This window comes from Setaria viridis, chromosome 8, assembly GCF_005286985.2.
Source record: "Setaria viridis chromosome 8, Setaria_viridis_v4.0, whole genome shotgun sequence".
Lineage (NCBI taxonomy): Eukaryota > Viridiplantae > Streptophyta > Magnoliopsida > Poales > Poaceae > Setaria > Setaria viridis.
In genome coordinates, this window is record NC_048270.2 from 35,831,836 (window position 1) to 35,853,397 (window position 21,562).

The 21,562-nt window shown below is 44.8% G+C and overlaps 1 protein-coding gene across 1 annotated transcript; it reads left to right on the plus strand.

Moving 5' to 3' along the window:
• The first annotated feature begins 2,146 nt into the window (after positions 1–2,146).
• On the plus strand, positions 2,147–3,818 carry LOC117833584 (3-aminomethylindole N-methyltransferase). Its single transcript, XM_034713139.2, has 4 exons — positions 2,147–2,626; positions 2,723–3,042; positions 3,135–3,199; positions 3,334–3,818. Exons 1-4 carry the CDS (start codon positions 2,202–2,204, stop codon positions 3,631–3,633), a joined length of 1,110 nt encoding a protein of 369 aa, XP_034569030.1. The 5' UTR covers positions 2,147–2,201; the 3' UTR covers positions 3,634–3,818.
• Positions 3,819–21,562: the final 17,744 nt, after the last annotated feature.

Below are 21,562 nucleotides of genomic sequence, written 5' to 3' on the forward strand. Positions count from 1 at the left end.
GAATTTGTTGCCGAGAGTATTTCAGGTTTCGCCGAGTGCCCCTGGCACTCGGCATAAAACTTGTGTCCGGTACTGAGGCTCACGGAAAGTTGACTCTCTCCCACTTTCTCTCACCGCGGTGCGTGCAATTCTGACTCTCACCACGTCGTCTCAATGAGGTCGTTACATGTACATTATTTTCATTATTATTTTTTTTTGTGAAAGAAAACAGGCCATCATTGCATGCGCATGGTGATGAATGGTGATTTTGTTTTTGGCCATCCCGGAAAGCGACAGGATCAGCACTCGGTGCGCGTGCATGATGCGTTCCCGTCTCCTCGTGACAATCGTGACTACGAGTCTACGACACGGCCGGCCTGCCGGAGTTATAGGGCACCTAATTTTTCTGTACTTTTTTTTCTCTTAAAATCTTCAGTTGTTGCAGAAGAACTGAACAGACGATGAATGATTACACTGTGAAGCGCAGTACATTAGGTAGGATGGTGTCACTGTTGGCCTATAAAATATGCTGTCGCTGAAAAAGAAGTGAACCAAGGATTCATGGATCTCAGCGCCGTTTGCCTCGATACCCAGCGCCGTTTCCTCGTTCCCACGAATTTTGCATGAAGGCACATAGGAGAGGGATGCATGGTTTCCTCGTTGGTAACAGAACCGCGTCAAGTCTTTTCCTCCCAACCGACGTACTAATTCCATCCAACTAAACTTTAGTTGGGTAAAATTTGATGTCTCTTTTTTAAGCTAGCTAAAGATAATCTAGCTAAAGTTTAGTTGGAGGTGTTTGGATCCACCAGCTAAATGAGTTATTTATCTATCTTGCCCCTCCCACCACCTCTCACCAGCATCTCTTCCAACTCGCTGGCAGATGGGAGGCACAGGGAGGGGTGGCGTAGCTTGCTAGCGGGGGAGGATCAGTGCAGCTCACCGGTGGAGGAAGAAAGGGAGAGGGCGGCACAGCTCGCCAGTGGAGGAAGGAAGGGAGGGGGCAGCGTAGCTCGCCAGTAGATGGGAGGCACAACGAGGGGCAACGTAGCTCGTCGGCAGGGGGAGGAAGGGGAGGAGCAGTGCGGACCGTCGACGGGAGCGACGGACTGGCGCGCGAGGATCGGTAGTGGTGGCAACGGACCAGCGTGCGGGGAACGAGGAGCGCGGGGGCGTGGGAGGGGATCGAGGGGGGGATTTAACGAGGAGGGGTATTTTGGTGTTTACTGCTTTAGCTGGTTTTAGCTAGGTTCAACCAACTAAAGAAATCTTTAGCCAGCTAAAGTTTAGCTAGGCCCTGTTGGATCCAAACAGGGTCTTAGTTAGATGGCTTAGATCATTCTCAATAGGAGGTTTTATACGAGTTTCATGAGCATTAAATTCTATACCACATCAACAATTTTGTTGACTTGATAAGGTCACCATGAAGAGAGAAAGGAGGCAGTGTTTCATTAGATGAGAGAGGAGTTTCATGCCCATAACGGTCACCGGGTACAATTACCAAGTTTCCAATCTTGATAACTGTGCAATAAAACTGCGCACTGAGACTGGCCTTAAATTCCTCCCTAAAACTCTCGTGACTCAAAACCCTCGTCACTCGTTAATGTGCGTTATTATATAAATGTAAAGGACTTATGAGTTTCAAAATTGATCAGCACAAATGTGTAACGACTCCTGGCCTAGTCCAGCAGTATAGATGGGATTTAATGCTGTCATTTCTGGCAACGGTTCCATGGATAGGCAGGATATCTGGCTAAAGGAGTATTACATTCAGCTCATTCCATCCTTAAATTATATATGTTGTTCTCACACAGGACTCTATAGGAGTCGTATGTTTTAAATATATGACTATTCATTATTTCTATAAATATTTATGCAAATAGATAAATGTACAAGTTAAGTCTAAATTACTTCTTATAACTACTTATTTTACTTTATTAAAATTATTAATAACTAGATATTGTTTGTTAAAGTAGGAGGGAAAAATTAAATGTGCCGTATATTAGGAACGAAGCAAATGAAATTAGTTTTCCTTGTAGTTGGCTTGTTGTAATGTGTAGTGACAAAATAAACATAATTTAGAGTTGCCAGCAAGTAGGTAGGGCCTGTCCCTCTCTCTATCTCTATATATTCACGCACTCGGAGCTATGGAACGCAAGCCTACACTAAAGCAAGTTACATTCTAGAAGAAGAGGCAAGCTTAGGGCTAACTGTTATCAGCCATGGGCAGCACTGGGTATGCCAATGGTGCCGGCGGCGTCGTCGACGACGACGACGCGACTTGCCTGCACGCACAAACGCTGGTGTACGCCTACAACGTCACCATGGCCGTCCACGCGGCAGTCAAGCTCGGCCTCATCGACGCGCTCGGCGCGGCCGACGGCCGTGCCCTGACCGCCGACGAGCTCGCCGCGAAGGTTGTCAAGGCGGAGGACAAGGCCGAGTCGGCCGCCTTGATCGGCCGCATCCTCAGGTTCCTCGCGTCCTTCGACGTCGTGAGGTGCTCTGCCGAGAAAGGTCCCGACGGTGCCGTCCTCTGGCGGTACTCGCCGGCGCCGGCGTGCCGGTGGCTCACCATGAACAACGGCGAGGGCTCGCTTGGCCCCATGGCCGTGTTCGACGTCGACGAGGACAACTTCTCGTCCTGGTATGAATGTTCTAATTTTATACTATTACATGACTACAAAGTATATATGCCCTTGTCAATAAAACTTATATATTGTTACATATACTATGCATGAAGGCATCACATAGCGGACGCAGTGGCCGGCGGCGGCAAGCAGACGCCGTTCCAGATAGCCCACGGGGGGACGCCGGCGTACGACTACTTCGGGAAGAACCCTCGTCTGAGCACGCTCTTCGACCAGGCCATGGCTCATCAGTCATTGCTGGTGATCAGGAAGCTGCTCGAGCACCCGAAGGTGTTCGACGGCGTTGGGGTGATCGTGGACGTTGGAGGGGGCACCGGAGCAACCCTAGCGTTGATCAGGGGCCGGTACAAGCACATCAAGGGCATCAACATGGATCTCGCTCATGTCATCTCTGAGGCTCCGTCTCTTGAAGGTATAGCTCCAGTTCAGAAATTGTGGCAAGAGTACGTGGGGTTGTGTATGTGCTTAGTGTTTCTTTTTTCTTTTTTTTTCCTTGTCTGACAGGAGTCGAGCATGTGGCTGGCGATATGTTTGAAAGCGTACCCTCTGGAGACGCAGTTTTGATGAAGGTATGTTGAACACTGTTAGATTTCATAAAGTTTCTCCAGGTTTTTTAGACTACAGTATGGAATGTTTTTTAGACTACAAGCTAAACAGATCACCAGGATTGTATTACACCTGATTAGTGCATGCGATTGTGCAGTGGATGCTCCACATGCAGAGCGACGAGGAGTGCATGATGATCTTGAAGAACTGCCACAAAGCTCTCCCGGCTAACGGGAAGGTGATCGTCATTCAGAGCGTCCTGCCGGAGACCCCGGAGTCGACTCCGGCTTCCCGGGACTCGTTCACCATGGATATGATCATTCTTGTAAACTTTAAGGGAGGGAAGGAGAGGACGGAGCAGGAGTACGCCAAGCTTGGCAGGGATGCTGGATTTACTGGTGGCTTCCAGTCGACCTACATCTTCTGCAACATTTACGCTCTTGAGTTTACCAAGTAGTAGGGACATGCACTACGTTTTTACCAGTTGTTGTGTTGAACAAGAGCTCGTGAGCTTTCCAATAAACCATGCGTCTTCTTGGTGATAATGCCATTGAGGGCTTCATGAGTACGATTTCTGTATTCGCACTGTCGAATAACATGTCATTCCACCTGTTGAATAAAGTTAAGAGAGTCCTCCCTGAAGATCCGACCGTACATTTTGGTTGATCTTTTTTATTACATTACATGCCATGTATATCTCACTATCATGGCTTATGAACTGCAAGTAAATTTACTCACACTCTACAAATGCCACTAATATCTGTAATACAAATTTGTGATCATCATTTCTGGAATGTCGTACAAGGATAACCAAAAATAACAACACAATTCAGGCAATCAAAGATAGCATCGAGAAAAGAAGAAAGAAAAGAATATGATGAATCCATTGCATCATCCAACGGGTCACTACACCAAAAATGGGTCCGTACTCCGTACAACTGGTTAGAAAACGAAGTTTGCGAACGGCTTTCATGGAGTCTGTACAAAACCTGTATCTGTATGTGTGTATATGTTCTTTAAAAAACTACAAATAGGTATGAGAGACACAAACTCTATATACTTCGCATAAACATTACCCATGGAAACTCTGTGTAGACACATTAGCATACGCACTACTCTAATACCTTCATTTCAAATTTTAGATCGTTTTAGGTTTTTCTAAGTTTATAAAATTTGCTATGAACCTAGCGTAGGATACATATAAATACATAGCAAATACTATAAATCTAAAAATGTTAAAATAATCTATAATGTGGAATGGAGGAAGTAGCTTCGAAATTTGATCAAGCCCACCTTACTAGGTAGAATAAATAAGCTGTACCCCATCCATTTGGTATTATTTGATGTTTCCAACAGCTCAACGTAGCTAATCTCAAATTGACAAGTCCAGTTTGCAACAAGGAGCGGAGGTAGTACTACTACGGATGGAAAAAATAAAGAAAAAGGCCCTGGGATTCCACACCAGCTCCATAACGTGAGTTCTCGATAATATTTGCAGCAGTAGTTGCAGTGCAGTTCGTTGCGCTGTGAACTGAGTGGTCGGTGTACGTTCAGTCCCATCCGGCGACACCTGCACCCCGGTGCAGTGCTCGGCGCAGCGTATGGGAGCAGGAGCTGCCCATGTGCACGGCTCAACACCGTTTAATACTTAAAAAGGAAAGAAAGGGTGTATTCTGCTTGACATTGGCACCGGTCAAAGCCCATTGCAACTGCCGACACGCGATTAAATTCAGATCCAGATCCAGCCATTCACTAATAATTAAACTAAACCCACGCGGTCCGCGAGGTGCAGCGTCCACAGCACTTCCCGCCAACAGCTCAACGTAGTTAATCTCAAATTGACAAGTCCAGTTTACAGCGAGGACACGAACTCAAACTTCTAGTTTTTCTTACCATCTCACCTACCAGCACATATAATTAAGAGAGTGTTTGGATACTAGGTGCTAAACTTTAGCAATGTCACATCGGATGTTCGGATGCTAATTAAGAGAACTAAACGTGAGCTAATTATAAAACTAATTGCAGAATCATGTGCTAATTCACGAGACGAATCTATTCAGCTTAATTAATCCATCATTAGCAAATGATTAATGTAGCATCACATTGTCAAATCATGAACTAATTAGGCTTAATAGATTCATCTCGCGAATTAGACTCCATCTGTGCAATTAGTTTTGTAATTAGCCTATGTTTAATACTCCTATTTAGCATCCAAACATCCGATGTGACAGATGCTAAACTTTAGTGGGGTGTATCCAAACACCCCCTAAGTAGATGATACAATCCTTTTATGGTAACTCGTGAGGATCCTTTAGTTTCGGTTGGTAACACATCTGACTAAGTAGGGTTGCATGCGTGTGTTCGTAGGAGCGAGTGTGCATGCGTGTTTGTGAGCGTTTGCGTCTGTGTGATTTGAAAAAAATACCAAAAAAATAAAGTCTACATCACCAAATATAAACAAAGTCGCCAATTTTATGACGAAGGCCATATATGGTACAATACAGGGAGAATAAAAAGGCTGCATCATGTTATCCTTCAACACAGAGTCCTTCAACACAGTCTCAATGCACTTTAATTGTTTCGGTACAATATAAGAAATATGGTCCACCGTCACTTTTGATTTTGGAATTATTCATTAAAATCGGCGACTTTTTCAACAGCTCATTAACATAGCTAATCGCAAGTCCATTTTAGGGTTGTTTGGATACACCTCGCTAAACTTTAGCACCTGTCACATCGGATGTTTGGATGCTAATTAGGAGTATTAAACATAGACTAATTACAAAACTAATTACACATATGGAGGCTAATTCGCAAGACAAATCTATAAAGCCTAATTAGTTCATGATTTGACAATGTGATGCTACATTAACCATTTGCTAATGATGGATTAATTAAGCTGAATGGATTCGTCTCGTGAACTTTTAGTTCCAGTTGGTAACACATCTGACTAAGTAGGGTTGCGTGCGTGTGTTCATAGGGGCGAGTATGCGTGCGTGTTTGTGAACGTTTGCGTCTGTAATGTGTGATTCGAAAAAAATACCAAAAGAATAAAGTCTACATCACCAAATATAAACAAAGTCGCCAATTTTATGACGAAGGCCATATATGGTACAATACAGGGAGAATAAAAAGGCTGCGTCATGTTATCCTTCGACACAGAGTCTCAATGCACTTTAATTCTTACGGTACAATATAAGAAATATTGTCCACCGTCACTTTTGATTTTGGAATTATTCATTAAAATCGGCGACTTTTTCAACAGCTCATTACCATAGTGTAAACAGCTCATTAACATAGCTAACACTAGTAGAGAATTGGCCTTTAGTCCCGGTTGGTAGGGTGCATATCTCTCGGATATCCATCCGGGATAAACCAACCGGGACAAAAGGGGGGGTCTTTAGTCCCGGATCTTTTAACCGGGAGTAAAGGTCCCCCTTTAGTCCCGGTTGGTGACACCAACCGGGACTAAAGGGCCTGCCACGTCAGGCGCGGGACAGGCCCTTTAGTCCCGGTTGGTGACACCAACCGGGACTAAAGGGGGACCCTTTAGTCCCGATTGGATTTCCCAACCGGGACTAAATGGCACCTGCATGGCACTACCGTGGCGCCTGAATTTTTCATGCATGCATCACGTATACGTAGTACCGCGGCCCTTTTAATTTGTTAACCTTTAGTAGTTGAGATTTTTTTAGAACGAAATCAACTAGTATTTAAACGAATGGGATTTGTTATTATACAATTACTATATATATATACACAATCCTTATACACAATTCATATACACAATTCAACTAGCTTAGTACAAATCGATCATAATTAGCACGTATTATATATACAAATAAATCAAAGTATTTGTCTACAATCTTCCCGTCGTGGTGTTGCTGATCGGAGTGTCTAATTGTCGTCCATCGTAATAAAATTCTCCTTTTGGATCTACCACCTCGTCCATTATGAATCCAATGAGACCTTCACATATTGCCGCTACTCTTTCTTCCTTCAAGAGTCCTTGTTGAATATTTAACATCTATAATTTGGAAATTTGTGAATGTTACACGAACAAATACATATAAGGAGCTAGAAAATAATTAACTAGTAATAGTTTTATTTTACGTACTTTAAAGTTGTGCGGCCTCATCTTCGGTCCCTTGGGTCCCATAAAACTGTGCATGTGCTCACAGATGTAGTAGCCACATAGATTATTCCCAGGTTCCTGTCTTAAGCACTTCAGTGCGGAAAAAATAAGTTATGAAATATTCGTGTTATACAATGTAATAAATGTGCAGACTTCATACGTACCGGGAAGTTTGTGTTCCATGTAAGTTTTTCTTTGAATGGACCTTTGTGTGTCCTTATGAATTGTTTCCATGCGCTGCGGATTAGAATAATGAATGATATAGTGTAACAGGGATAAAATTTAGGAAATAAACTTTTGCATAGAGATAAAGGTCCAGAATTATTACAAGCCTAGCATGTCTTGCAATTCTTGGTAGTCCACCGGATCTTTCCTTAACGAATCGAAGACAGTGACGTGGCTTCTTTCAGGCTCAATTATAATAAGGATCCAGTGGAAGCTGCGTGCGTAAAATGTTTATGCATATTAGAGCTAACTAACATGTAGAGATAAGGAAAAAGACATCGAAAGTAGACGGTATACACACACATACTTGAAGTTGTATGGAAGTAGTATGAAATCCTTGAATGTTTGTTTATCTAGGAAATTGTATATTTCCGCAAAGGTTTTTTCCGGCGCTAATTGTATCTGTTGTTGGTTAACTACAGATGGATCCATGAAGCCTACATGTAGGTACGCCTCTCGGCGGCATGTCTGAATTAGCATCCTACATGAAATGGAAGATGAAGTTAGTACGGTGACGCACGCCAAAATTTACATGTAGAGATAAACGGACACTTACATAATCCAAGCGCTGATCAGAGAGACGTCCAGGGCATCATGATGGTACACTTCGTATATATCCTTGAAGTCTAGCCACAGCACTTTCTCCCCTTCACCGTGAAAATCTATCGGTTTTACCTTCATGCCGATCATCTCCCTCGAGTCGGCGGATGCCATCATGTACCATTGATGGAATGCGTACATCTTTGTTGATAGCTTCCGTACCAATGAAGGCTTTACTAGAGGTTTGCCTAGCTCAAAAGGCCACTTCGGCTCAGGGAGCGGTGCAGTTGGCGTCTCAACTTGCCCTATGCATTCATCAAGTCCCAGACCTGTTTCTTCCATGAACTTCAATACATTTGCTTGTTGATCCAAGGGCATTGCTTTTACCCGTTGAGCATCTTTTTTTGATAAATGGCTGAGGTCGGGGACTGGACCGCTAGAAGATGACTTTCCTTTCCTTTTATCCTTTTCATCAGCCTTTACTAGAGCCCGTTCATAGTTTGACAAGAGTGGTATCCTTTTTTTGGCTCCTTCTTCCATCCTGATAAAAAAGTTTAAATCTCGCCGACTTACTGGCGGTGGCTCCATCTCCCTTGCTTTTTTTTTCTTCGGCTTGTTTCTTGAACCACTCACTGGCCTCTCGTTGGATTTCTGCCCACTGTTCTGCATGAGACATTGCCTCAAAGCGTTCCTTACGAGTCACTTCAGGCTCCTTTGTTTTCTTCTTTCTCTGTCTTTGCTTGGGAGGCGGTGCTCGTGACTTCTTTAGTGGTGGTGCAGGTTCCTTCAAGGGGGCCGCTCTTGGTGCCAGCGACGGTGATCGGGGAGGGGTGTTGTTATTGTCGTCGTCGCTCCCAGCACCAGGATGTGGTGGAGATGGAGACCTTGATATAGATGGAAGGGACGGTCCTGGAGCAGGAGATGACGGTCTCGAGGTATGAGGAGAAGGTCACTGCTGGGGATCTACGGGGAGCGGTCTTGAGGTCTGAGGAGATGGCTCCGTGCCGGGAATAATGATGTAGCATTTTCCCCATAGAATGATCCCATGAAGCGCATCTGCCAATGTCTTTTCCCCGTCGCCTCCCGGGAAGTCGAGCTCTAGACCTTCATACTGAGGATCAACTATTTGCTCCACGCAGACGCTGGCGTAGCCTGTTGGAATTTCCATGCCATGACTGCTCTGCCCCGCCAGGGTTGCTAACGCACTCCCGTACGCTACCTGTACATATAGCAGAAGTAAACAAGTTGAACTCCGATCTCGAGGCCTGGATCAATTGACAAGATTGCATAAATATTATGTATAAGTATACCTTAATAGTGAGGTTGCCGACCGGTGCATGCAGCTCACATGAGGTCCATTGTGTAATGGCATCCACGGGGAACCGTTGCTCCTGCACGGGTAACCTGGGCATCTGCGCATCGGGGACCCCTGTAGAAGCACAACTGCTCAAGAGGCGTTGAGAAGGGCTGGCGGTGTTAGGAATCGGCAATGCTCCAGATTGGGCCAACTACGCAACTGCGTGGGCCACCCGCCGATTGATTTCATCCATCATTCTTTGTTCTAGCATCTGCCGCTAGCTCTCCTCGATCTGTTCCTTTCTTCGCTTCCGGCTTCTGTACGAGGTGCTGTCGCCTCGGAAAGCAAACTTCCACGAAACCACCCCGAAACCTCGGCAACGTCCTGGGTGCTCTGGATTACCGAAGGCCAATGTGAGCTCATCATTTTCTCGGTCCACCTTCAACCTCCCAGCCTTAGAATCTTCAATGTTCTTCATAAGATGTTCGGCCTTCTCACGTATTGTGTCATTAAAAATCAACGTCCCATCCTCTTGGCTTAGGGAGCCTCCATGAGCGTAGTACCAATTTTTTGATCGTTCGGGCCATTCAATAGTTTCAGGTACGATTCCCCGTTCGATCAGATCTTGTTCCATCTTCCTCCACTTGGGAATTGCTGAGCCATACCCACCTCGCCCCAAATGATGGTGGTAGCCCTTATGACTAGCATTTGCTGTGTTGGTCATGATCTTTTTCACACCTTCTTCACTCCTCTTATATTCAACAAATGCATCCCAGTGGTCCCTCAACTTTGGCCACGCGTTGAAGTCTGGAGTTCAGCCCTTCTTGATGTAGTGGGTATCCAGCATCTTCTTGAATGTCTGGAATTGAGTAGCCATCTTCTTAAGCGTCCACGCTTTGACATCCTTCTCACTGTATCCTTCGGGGAATGTGAAATGTCTCTTCACGTCTTCCCACAGCATATTCTTTTCTGTCTCCGAAAGGACGTACGGATTAGTGCTTCTGCCCTTCCATTCTCTGATGCTGATAGGCACGTTGTCCCGGACGATTGCCCCGATCTGACTCACGTACTTCTTTGTTACTTTCTCGGGAGCAACCGGCCTGCCCTCTTCTGTCACTTCCGTGATGACAAACCTCCCTTCTATCACCTTTGTACGACCTCGGGTCTTCTGCCCTTGTGTCGATCCGGAGGGCTAACAGTTCAAGATTCGTTAATTAGTATGTAGTAGTAACGGTGGCGTGAAACAATACAAGAATGGTTATATATACCTCGCCGGAACCTTCCACCACGGCAAGTTGTTGCTGTGGCTGTTGCTCTTCATTCCCATCGGCGGACATGTTGAGGAACATGTCCGCCCGGGTGCCCTCTTCATCCGTGTATGATAGTGGAACGTTGTCGCCACTACCATCACCAGCGATTATCTGCTCCATGATATACCTTGCGATCTCATCGTCTGCCATTTCAACTATTGATGGAAACATACATGGAATCATACATGATAGTCATAGAAATCATCTTACTACAAATTTCTACAAAGTCCTACAAAGTCCGGAATCATACATGTATATAATGAAATCATAAAATAACATGAATCCTACAAAGTCCGGAATATTTATACAAATTTCTACGAATTTCTACGAATTTCTACGAATTTCGACGAATTTCTACGAATTTCTAGCAATATCCACATGCGGTGCCTAGGTTGTGACGGCGGCGATCAGGGCGGCGGAGGCGGGGACGGTTCCCTGGAACCACGGCGGTGCCTAGGTTGTGACGGCGGCGGTCAGGGTGGTGGTACGGCGGAGGCGGGGACGGTTCCCCGGAACCACAGGCGGTGCCTACTCGGTTGTGACGGGCGGTGCCTACTAGGTTGTGACGGGTGGCGGGACGGCGGCGGTCACGGCGGCGGGACGGCGGAGGGACGGCGGTGCCTACTACAAATTTCTAACTTTATTTTCTAACTTAAAAATCTAACTTAACAATCTAACTAAAAAATCTAACTTAAAAATATAACTTAATTTTCTAACTTAACAATCAAAATTAAAAATCTATCATAAAAATATAACTTAATTTTCTAACTTAAAAAAAAGGCCCACCTGGCGCTGCCGGCCGGCGCGGCGGCGGACCTCTCACGCGCGGTCGTCGACGGTGGCCGGGGCGACAAGGTGGTCGGGTCGGCGGGACGGCGGCGGCCGGACGGCGGCGGCCGGTGCGGAAAGGACGGCGGCCGAGGCGACGACGACAGCGGCGGCGTAGGCGGGACGGCAACAAGGGGTGACGAGGATGGAGCCGGTGGCCGGAGGCGACGAGGTGGGGGCCGGGCGCGTTGACAGACGAGGAGGATCGAGGCGGGCCGGCCGGGGGGATGGAGGACGATGATGTCTGGGCGCGGTCGGCGGCGGGACGACGACAGCCGGCGCAATGGGGGACAACGACGGCGGCGGCCGGCGAGGGAGGCGGACGGGCGGCGATGGCGGAGCAGAACGCGCGGGACTTGGCGAAAATTTGGCTAAGTGTAACTGGCGTGGGGGTAGAAGGGAGTACAGTGCCTTTTAACCCCCCCCTTTTATCCCGGTTTGTAATGGCACCCGGGACAAAAGGGCCTTTTGTCCCGGGTCCCATCACCAACCGGGATAAAAGGCCCCCCCTTTTATCCCGGTTGGTGACGGGACCCGGGACAAAAGGGTGCCCCCGCCAGGTGGGGCTGGGAGCGGACCCTTTTATCCCGGGTGGCACCACCAACCGGGATAAAAGGGTATGTCGGGGCGGGAGACGAAAAGTACCCTTTTATCCCGGTTGCCGTTTGCAACCGGGATAAAAGGGGGCCTTTTGTCCCGGTTGCTGTTAGCACCCGAGACAAAAGGTCTTTTTTCCTAGTTTTCTTCTCCCGCCTGTTTTTTTGAAATGCATTTTATTTTATCTTTTCACTGCATTTCAGGATGAAAAACAAAACCTTCACAGATTTTGTACATGCAAAAATATATTTAATTAACGAGTAAATTGACAATAAGTATGAATTAATCATTAATTCTATACCAGTTCATTTAGCCTCTAAAATATTTATTTTACTACATTGCTATGATCAAGAAATTATTCAATTAAATAATTTCAGTGCGCAGAAAAATCCATGTTTGTTTGTGGTTAACATTGTTCATGTTTATCTATAAAATCTTCACCTAACAAATTTAAGAACACATGAAATCATACATAGGGTAAATTACAAATTGTATCAATTAATACACAAAGGTCATGTACATTTAATGCATTACAATACAACGTTGTAAAATTTCTTCTTCACGAAAGTTCCTTGATCATGATCGCGGCGTAAGTACGGAGCCTCTTCTTTGGATAGCAGGATGCTTGGATCAACTTCAACGGCGAATGGAGGCATGCCATCAAACTGATCATAATCATCTGATTGGTCTGTTTTATCCTCGACTCCCACGATTTTTCTTTTACCTGGAAGAACTATGTGGCACTTTGGCTCCCATGTCTCTTCTGAATTCCTCTTGGGTTTGCTACACATGTCTTTCACATAGAACACCTGATGCACATCATTGGCAAGTACGAATGGGTCATCACTGTATCCAGTCTTGCTCAGATCTACTATTGTCATTCCGTACTGATCTTTGGTGACGGCAGTTAGCTTCACCCAATTGCAAAGAAATAGAGGGATGTACAGCGGTCCGTATTCGAGTTCCCATATCTCCTGTATGAAACCATAATACGACTCCTTGCTATTATTTCTGTCCATGGCATCTATGCGGACACCACTATTCTGGTTCGTGCTTTTCTGGTCCTGGGCTCTCGTGTAAAATGTGTAACCATTTATCTCATAGCCTTGTTATTTGACGATTGTGCTAGCTGGTTCCCTGGCTAACCAGGCAAGCTCTGGGTGAATCTCAGAGTTACCCATAAGTTGTTGGCGCAACCAGGAGGGAAAAGTTTCCATGTGATGACGGGTAAGCCAAGCATCGGATTTGGTCGGGTTTTTGGAAGCTACCATCTGCCTGTGCTGCTCGATATACGGAGACACAAAGGATGACTGTTGTAGAATAGTGTAGTGTGTCTTGTCGAACAAATCAGTATCATTGCTCAAACTTGATTTCCTTCCAAGGGTGCCCATTCCTCGGAGCCTCCCCTCAAGGCGTGAAGTTGGAACCCCAATCGAGTCAATTGAATCAATAAAATCAACACAAAACTCGATCACCTCCTCTGTTCCGTATCCCTTGGCAATGCTTCCTTCTGGACGGGCACGATTAAGAACATAGTTTCTTAGGACTGCCATGAACCTCTCGAAAGGCCACATATTGTGCAGGTATACAAGTCCGAGAATACCAATCTCTTTTACTAGGTGAACCAGTAAGTGCGTCATAATATTGAAGAAGGATGGTGGAAATAACAACTCAAAACTGACAAGACATTGCACCACATCGTTCTGTAGCTTTGATAGCTTGGACGGATCGATTGCCTTCTGCGAAATCGCATTGAGAAACGTGCATAGCTTTACGAGCGGCAACCGGACATTTTCTTGTAGAACACCCCTCAGTGCAACCGGAAGCAACTGGGTCATCAACATGTGGCAGTCATGAGCCTTGAGATTTGTAAACTTCTTTTGTTTCATATTTATTATTCCCTTTATATTCGAGGAGTACCCAGACGGGACCTTCATACTATTCAAGCATTCAAACATGCTATCCTTCTCTTCCTTGCTGAGAGTGTAACTGGCAGGACGTAAGTAGTGCTGTCCATTATCTCTCTTTTCCGGATGTAGGTCATCTCGTTGCCCCATGGCTTTCAGGTCCTGTCGTGCTTCCAATGTATCTTTTGAGGTTCCATAAACACCCATGAAGCCTAGCACGTTCACGCAAAGATTCTTCGTCAGGTGCATCACGTCTATTGCGTTGCGAACCTCTAGGATTTCCCAATAAGGTAGCTCCTAAAATATTGACTTTTTCTTCCACATGGGTGCATGTCCGTTATCGTCGTTCGGAATAGGTTGGCTACCAAGTCCCTTTCCAAAGACTACATTTACATCCTTCATCATCTCGAACATACGCTTTCCATTACGGTGTGCAGGTTTTTTACGATGGTCTGGCGCCCCTTTGAAATGCATCCCACTCTTTCTCAGCTGGTGGTGAGCAGGGAGAAATTGACGATGACCCATATAGATGATCTTCTTACAGTGCTTCAAGTACATGCTGTCTGTGTCGTCTAAACAGTGGGTGCATGCCCGATATCCCTTATTTGTCTGTCCTGAAAGGTTACTCAATGCAGGCCAATTGTTGATGGTTACGAACAACAGTGCTCGTAGATTAAAGATCTCTTGTCTATCCTCATCACACACACGTACACCTTCTTCCTTCCAGAGCTGTAAAAGGTCATCAACCAACGGCCTTAGGTACACGTCAATGTCGTTGCCGGGTTGTTTTGGGCCTTGGATAAGCGCCGGCATCATAATGAACTTCCGCTTCATGCACAGCCAAGGAGGAAGGTTGAACATACAAAGGGTCACAGGCCAAGTACTATGGCCACTACTCAACTCACCGAATGGATTGAATCCATCATTGCTTAAACCAAACGTTATGTTCCTTGCTTCACTTTCAAAGTCTGGTAATGTTCTATCAATTGATCTCCACTGTGCCCCATCTGCGGGGTGTCTCAGCATCTCATCTTCCTTACGGTCTTCTTTGTGCCATCGTATCAACTTAGCATTCGCCTTGTTCCTGAACAAGCGCTTCAAGCGTGGTATTATAGGGAAATACCACATCACCTTCGCGGGAACTCTCTTCTTGGGAGACTGCCCCTCGACATCACCAGGATCATCTCGCCTGATCTTATACCGCAGGGCTTCGCAGACGGGACAAGCATCCAATTTCTCGTATTCATCACCACGATAGAGGATACAGTCATTAGGGCATGTGTGTATCTTCTGAACACCCAATCCAAGAGGGCAAATAATCTGTTTAGCTTCATATGTTGTGGACGGTAATTCATTATTCTCGGGGAGAATCTTCTTGACAATGTTCAACATCCCCTGAAATGCCTTATCGGACACACCATTTTTTGCCTTCCATTGCACAAATTCTAGTGTCGTACCTAGTTTTTTATGGCCCTGCTGGCAACCTGGGTACAACAATTTTTGGTGATCATCTACCATGCGCTGCAACTTTGCTGCTTCCTTCTCAGTTTCGCAATCTCTGTATGCATCTCGTATCACCTGACCAAGGTCATCAGTAGGGCCATTTTCTGCAAACTCATCTTCATCAGCCTCGCCCATTGTAGTACCTGCAAAAGCTTGGCCTGCAACCCAGTCCGGAATGGTGTCATCTTCCTCCTCCTCGCCATCTTCCATTACTACCCCTAGTTCACCGTGCTTGGTCCAAACCAAATAGTTAGGCATAAAACCGTATTTAAACAAGTGGCTGTGAATAGTCCCCCAGGAATCCTTTGAATACTCCTTCCTGTTATTGCATTGGAAGCATGGACAACATACGAACCCATTCTCTGGCTTGTTCGCTTTTGCCACTTCGAGAAAATAATGCAAGCCATCAATAAACGCCTTGCTCCGCCTGTCTGCATGATACATCCATTGCCGGTCCATCTGCATCGTATTACGCATGAAAATGGATTACACTTGACAATGGATTACGTGTGAAAATCGATTAAAGATCCAAACAACATGGTACAATACAACAACATGAAGATCCAAATACACATATTTAAATTAAAGTCCCAAACAACATGATACAATACAACAAGCCATCCACTGGTTATTATCAAGGAGGACTTTAAGCATCCTTGGACGGTGAAGATGAAGGTTCCGCTGACCCAACCTCATCCTTAGATTTATTTGTGCCGCCTGAAACAGTAGTACTAAGTGGACGTGAAACACTCGGGACTGAGGGTGGAGCATAACGACCACCAAAAGGAGGTTCCTGACCCGCGGCAACAGCTTCTTCATGACATTGCTGCAAATAACGAAGCATTGCTTTTTCCAGCGCGCTCTTTTTCTTCGGCTTATGCTGGGGGCCAACTATGATTGGAACCTTGCCATAATAGGAACCACGATCGCCCCCACCATCGCCACTTCCTCCAGTAGCAGAAGCCATCTATGTACAAAAATTATTATCTTAACACTGCATAAGTTGTTGAACTTGAAGACCGTGATCATCTCGCGAGGATGTCCTCAACTGGGCGGCACCGCACTTCGTCATGAAAGAGGTTAGATGCTACGGAAAAGGGGACACGATCACGATGTCCGTATCCACTCTTTCTCGTAGAATCGAACCTCCTTCTTGACATACGTTGCTGCTCGGCGGAGAACATCATCGGAGAGATGAACACGGTATGCAAGTTCAACAAGTATGGATTTAAAAAACCATATTGAATTTGATAAGATAAACCGTCTAGACAAGGTAGCATCATTTTTAAACCACTGCAATAATGCATACCATATATGACACATCAATCTTCCTCACATTCTAGCTCAAAATACCTCTCCATTTTTCTACTTCATCATCACATTTTAGCAAATAATCTTTCCATCTCCAAAGCATAAATCAAAGCATAACACGAGGATGAAGTAGCAAACCTTCGCAACACTTGTGTTGGCCGAGTGAAATTCCCACGAAAATGAGGGAAAAAACTTCGGGCAGCACCTTCTTGCTTGCTTCGGCACCACCGGAGAGTAGGTGAAGCTCAGCTCTCTCTGTCAATGTGCTGGACTGGCTCGGGCTGGAGGAGGAAGAAAGTCCTCTGTCTTGGCCGTATATAATGGGGATGAGTTTTTATCCCGGTTAAAAACTACAACCGAGATAAAAAGGAACACCTTTTGTCCCGGTTGAATAGTTAGTCCCGGTTGGTGCCTCCAACCGGGATAAAAGGGTGCCGCCGCCGACAGCCCCCCACTAGCCGTTGCAACCGGGACTAAAGGGGGGCCTTTAGTCCCGGTTGCAATTACCAACCGGGAGTAAATCTCCCCTCCATTTTTGCCTATCGTGGCGCACCCCCTTTTATCCCGGGCCAACTTTAAACCGGGACAAAAGGGGGCGGATCGAAAGCCAATTCTCTACTAGTGTATGATTAGCGGATTAAGAGGAATCATCAAAATAGGGCTACTGTCCCGTAGGAATAAATACGCGCAGAAATCTGTTATAGAAACATGTCCTGTTCACCCAAATTAAATTTTTTTAAAAAATTATGTAGATATCCAGGATGTCTTTATTTGCTGAGTTGTTTGAAGAAGAATATTAAAAGATATGGTCAAAACATTGAGCAGCTCAGGGATTTAATCGGATTTAAGAAAATGTGGGAATTGGCCATATATGATTTGAGCAGAGTAATTTCTTTGAGTATTCACAATATAGACACATGATCAATGTGGGCTAGTTCCTAAATGTAGCTTGCTCTGAGGGTATGACGTCCAGGATCACGTGATTAGCGGGTTAGGAGGAATCACCAAAACAGTGCTGCTGTCCAAGGATTAAATACGAGCAGAAATCAGTTATAGCAACATGTCCTGTTCACCCAAATTAAAATTGTTGGAAAAAAGTTAACCTGGAGGTGCTATATTTGGAACGATCGATAAGGATTATAAACTGGCCTCACCCCTAAACTTCCAAGATAGAATTAAACCCACCAACTACAATCACAATTGGATCACATGGGTCAACAATTTCAACTATTATGATATTGGGCTGGGGTATTGCATGACTGCCTCAGCGTCTGTTATGCCTACATACTGGGGTAGTAGGATGAGAATTCTGCCACATTGAGGCAAAAAAAAAAATTTAAACTGGACTGGTTTTGCACAAAAATTAAACCATTCTCAATGTACAACCTTTGTTACTGTAATGTTTACCATCCTTTTGATGGAAGATGAATGCAAATTTAGCTCCTTGAGCTGTATTCGTTTACCTTGCCCCTGGTACTTTAAATAGTTTGCATAAAGTAGATGCCCTTGTTCCTCACCGACGTTATTCAGAATTTTCATTTCTCTGCAATCGTAGTAATGGAAGAAATGCATTTAAATTTATATTTCCACTGATTGTGATTGACCTAAAGATGCATTCAAAGAACAAGGGGTAGGTGGCTAGAGTGATTGGAGTCCTTTCACCTTCCTCTTAATTACCAAGGCATCTCGCATGAAAACTTTAGAGCGCCAATTTTGTAAGGCCACTTAAATAGTGTAATATTTCTAGCTACTTGGCTGATGAACATCTATCAGCGATGACCCACCCATATTGAAGCAAGTAAAGAACAATAGACTATACTCACAGCAATAAGTGGTCTGCGCTTATTGAAAATTTTCAGTCCGAACCATGTACGTGCGAAATGTTAAACCATGAGGTGTAAGCAGAGTAGTTGGTTCACTGTGTTTATGTTTGGTAGATTTCAAGCAATGTGAGGGTTCAGGTTCCACATCGTCTATAAACCAAGCTTTTGGGTGTTGATGGAAGCGGCCCATATATATTGGAGAGGAAAAGCTGAAGATGCAGAAGATAAGCAAAGTTTATATATGTTCGTCTCAGTTATTAGCTTTTCAAGAGGATTACACAACCTCAGGTGGTCAGGATTGCATTGAGGGATCCCACTTGAATTTAGTTTTCTTGAACAAATAATCTTCTGCATGCAGGCTTGGAAGGCACAGGGAATATTAATAGATCATGTAGCAACTTTTTGGCATGAGGAAGAGCACAAGATCGTTATTGACCTCCGCTGCCATGCTGAGCTATCCACCGGGCAACCTTCTGTGAAATTTCCACAGTACCATGGGAATCCTTAGCCTATGTAGACGTAGTAACTAATATCACACCTAGCCAGCGAGGCCTGTGTACAAGCTCTGGTGTGGAAGTGTTATAACAAAGACAAATGGTCAATGTAAAGTTGTGCTATCTGCAAACCTAGCATTTTCCATGATGTTTCCTTGTGGAGGCAAGAGCTAAGAGAGTGGCAACGATGTTACAACATTGCCCCAGAGACCTCAACATGCCAAAAAGAAAAAAAAAACTAAGATCACACCAAAAAGAAAAGCTCTCACCAAGAAGAAGAAAAAACTAAGATCAAAGATAAGGTGAGCGTACCTCTCAATGTGGCCCATTTAAGAATTCACCAAGAAGCAAGCTTTATTTTTATCGTACAGTACACATGCTGTGCTGGAGACTGTAACGATGCTGACTAACTGCAGCAGTTTTGGCTTGGCGTTGACTGTCGGTTGCTAGATGCAGAACGCTGTGGTTTTCTGCATGAACCACACCATCTGTCCCAGAATATCGTGGTTCCTGAATCTGATTTTGTTTGGCTGGGTTACGTGCACACTCTGTTAGCAAGAGCGAGAATCATCAAGCTGCAGAATGGCTTAGAGTTCAACTCATTTTTTTAAAGCATCTTTTGACTGACAAATAAATTTTCGTTAGGGCAAGCCATCCGTTGAGAAAGAAAAAACTACTCCCTCCATCCCAAATTACTATTCATTTTAGCTTTTCTAGATACAAAACTTTTGATATGCACCTAGATATATATTATGTCCAGATACTTAATAAAAGCTATATATTTAGAAAAGACAAAACTAATAGTAATTTAGGACGGAGGGAGTACTTGAACAAGTCGTTAGTGTCACCATTCCTGGTGACTGCATCGTTGTCCAGCCATGCCATCCCGTGGCAAGGCCGTAAGTGGTGAGGGTGGTTGAGTTAGATGAAGGCAATACATCAAAAATTCCACTAAACGGAGTTCATGGGAAAACCTTTCAGTGCGAAATCGGAGTCAGACAAGGACCCTCTCTCCGTCTCCTGTTTGTACTACATTGCCTTTTAATTTGGTTTGTCATTATTGTACTTTCTCACTGATTCTCTTAAGAGGCGCATGCATAATGGCGTTGTAGTGAGTATTGCATAATTATAACATGGTGTTGGAGTAAGTAGGACATGTACTAGGCGAATGCAGCTGCGTTTTGGCTTGCACAACACAAGAGGGTGGTCAGGTTTGGGCTTATAAATTGGTGTTTCGATTCATGTTTCATGCTGTAGTAAGGCTTTTCAAGGTGAGGACTAGCAACAAGTGAGGATACAAAATCCTGTGGGATACCACGAGTAGGATTGTGAGGCGTAGGGAACAGGTGAGAATGGAATGCTTATAGATCTTGTTGAGACGTTGCTTTTGCTCGGAATGCATTTGGGTGCATCAGTTTCGTTGTGTACTTGCAAGTAAAGAAACATAACAACTTTTTTTCAGGACTGCTGCGTGCAATGGTCTACCTCGAGGCTTAGAAGAACGAAATTCCCATGATAGAGACATGGATGAAGATAATGGTTCGCAGTGTTTCAATGAGGTGGGGGTGTGCCTTATTCAGATACATCTCGATTTGTTAAGATAGAATGGACCCGAAGATTCAGCAGCCTGGGTAAACCTCAGGATTTTGTATAGAATTAATTTCCGCAAGTTAATATAAGACAGTAATAAACGTATAGAATTAGGTGCCATCGTCCGTGATGTTTGAGAGCCATATATACTGCACGCCTGGCTTATTTGTGCCTCATGAATACATTGCCGAAGAAGGGGACCGCGATTGTCGGACTATAAAAATGGTGACTATTGTTCTCGGAGCAGGATAGCGAGCTTTCATGAATGAAAAATCATTTGCCTCTGACTTCTTGGGTTATTAAACGTAAAAAAAATCTCCACTGTAGGCAAGGGAGACATCAGGATATGTCATTGGAGCCATGATCACTTCGTCTGTTGCCTCTTCTTTTTGCTACGCACCTTCATGGAATGGTCTTGTTGGCCAGGGCATCTTACTAGCTTGCCAAACCCTAATTGGCTCCTCCAACTCTCCCGTCGCTTCCGTCCCACCAAGATCGCAAGAGCCACTGGACCAGCTGTGGCAACTGCATCGACACTGGTGGCTTCCAGTCAAAAAGATTCCAGGAGATTAGTGCCAAGGGATCAAATCAGGTGTCGTGTGGAATGGGGTTGGTCACTGGTCATAGCACGGAGACCACCTAGACACAGTGACAGAACTGCAATACTCTAAGCTTAAGTCGAATATATAAAATCCAGTTACTTTAAACAATGTACTAAATGACAATAATGTCAATATAGAAGACAAATTGGAGGAGATGGAATCCAAGCCCCGATCACGTTTGGTTGGCTATGGAAATCAAAGTGCACACCACGCCTCAAGTTTTT

Excerpts from the sequence above, each read along its gene's own strand:
- LOC117833584 (XM_034713139.2), top strand. The coding sequence starts at position 2,202 with ATGGGCAGCACTGGGTATGCCAATGGTGCCGGCGGCGTCGTCGACGAC. Across the intron at positions 2,627-2,722 it reads GAGGACAACTTCTCGTCCTG|GCATCACATAGCGGACGCAG; the intron begins GTATGAATGTTC and ends CTATGCATGAAG. Across the intron at positions 3,043-3,134 it reads TGAGGCTCCGTCTCTTGAAG|GAGTCGAGCATGTGGCTGGC; the intron begins GTATAGCTCCAG and ends CTTGTCTGACAG.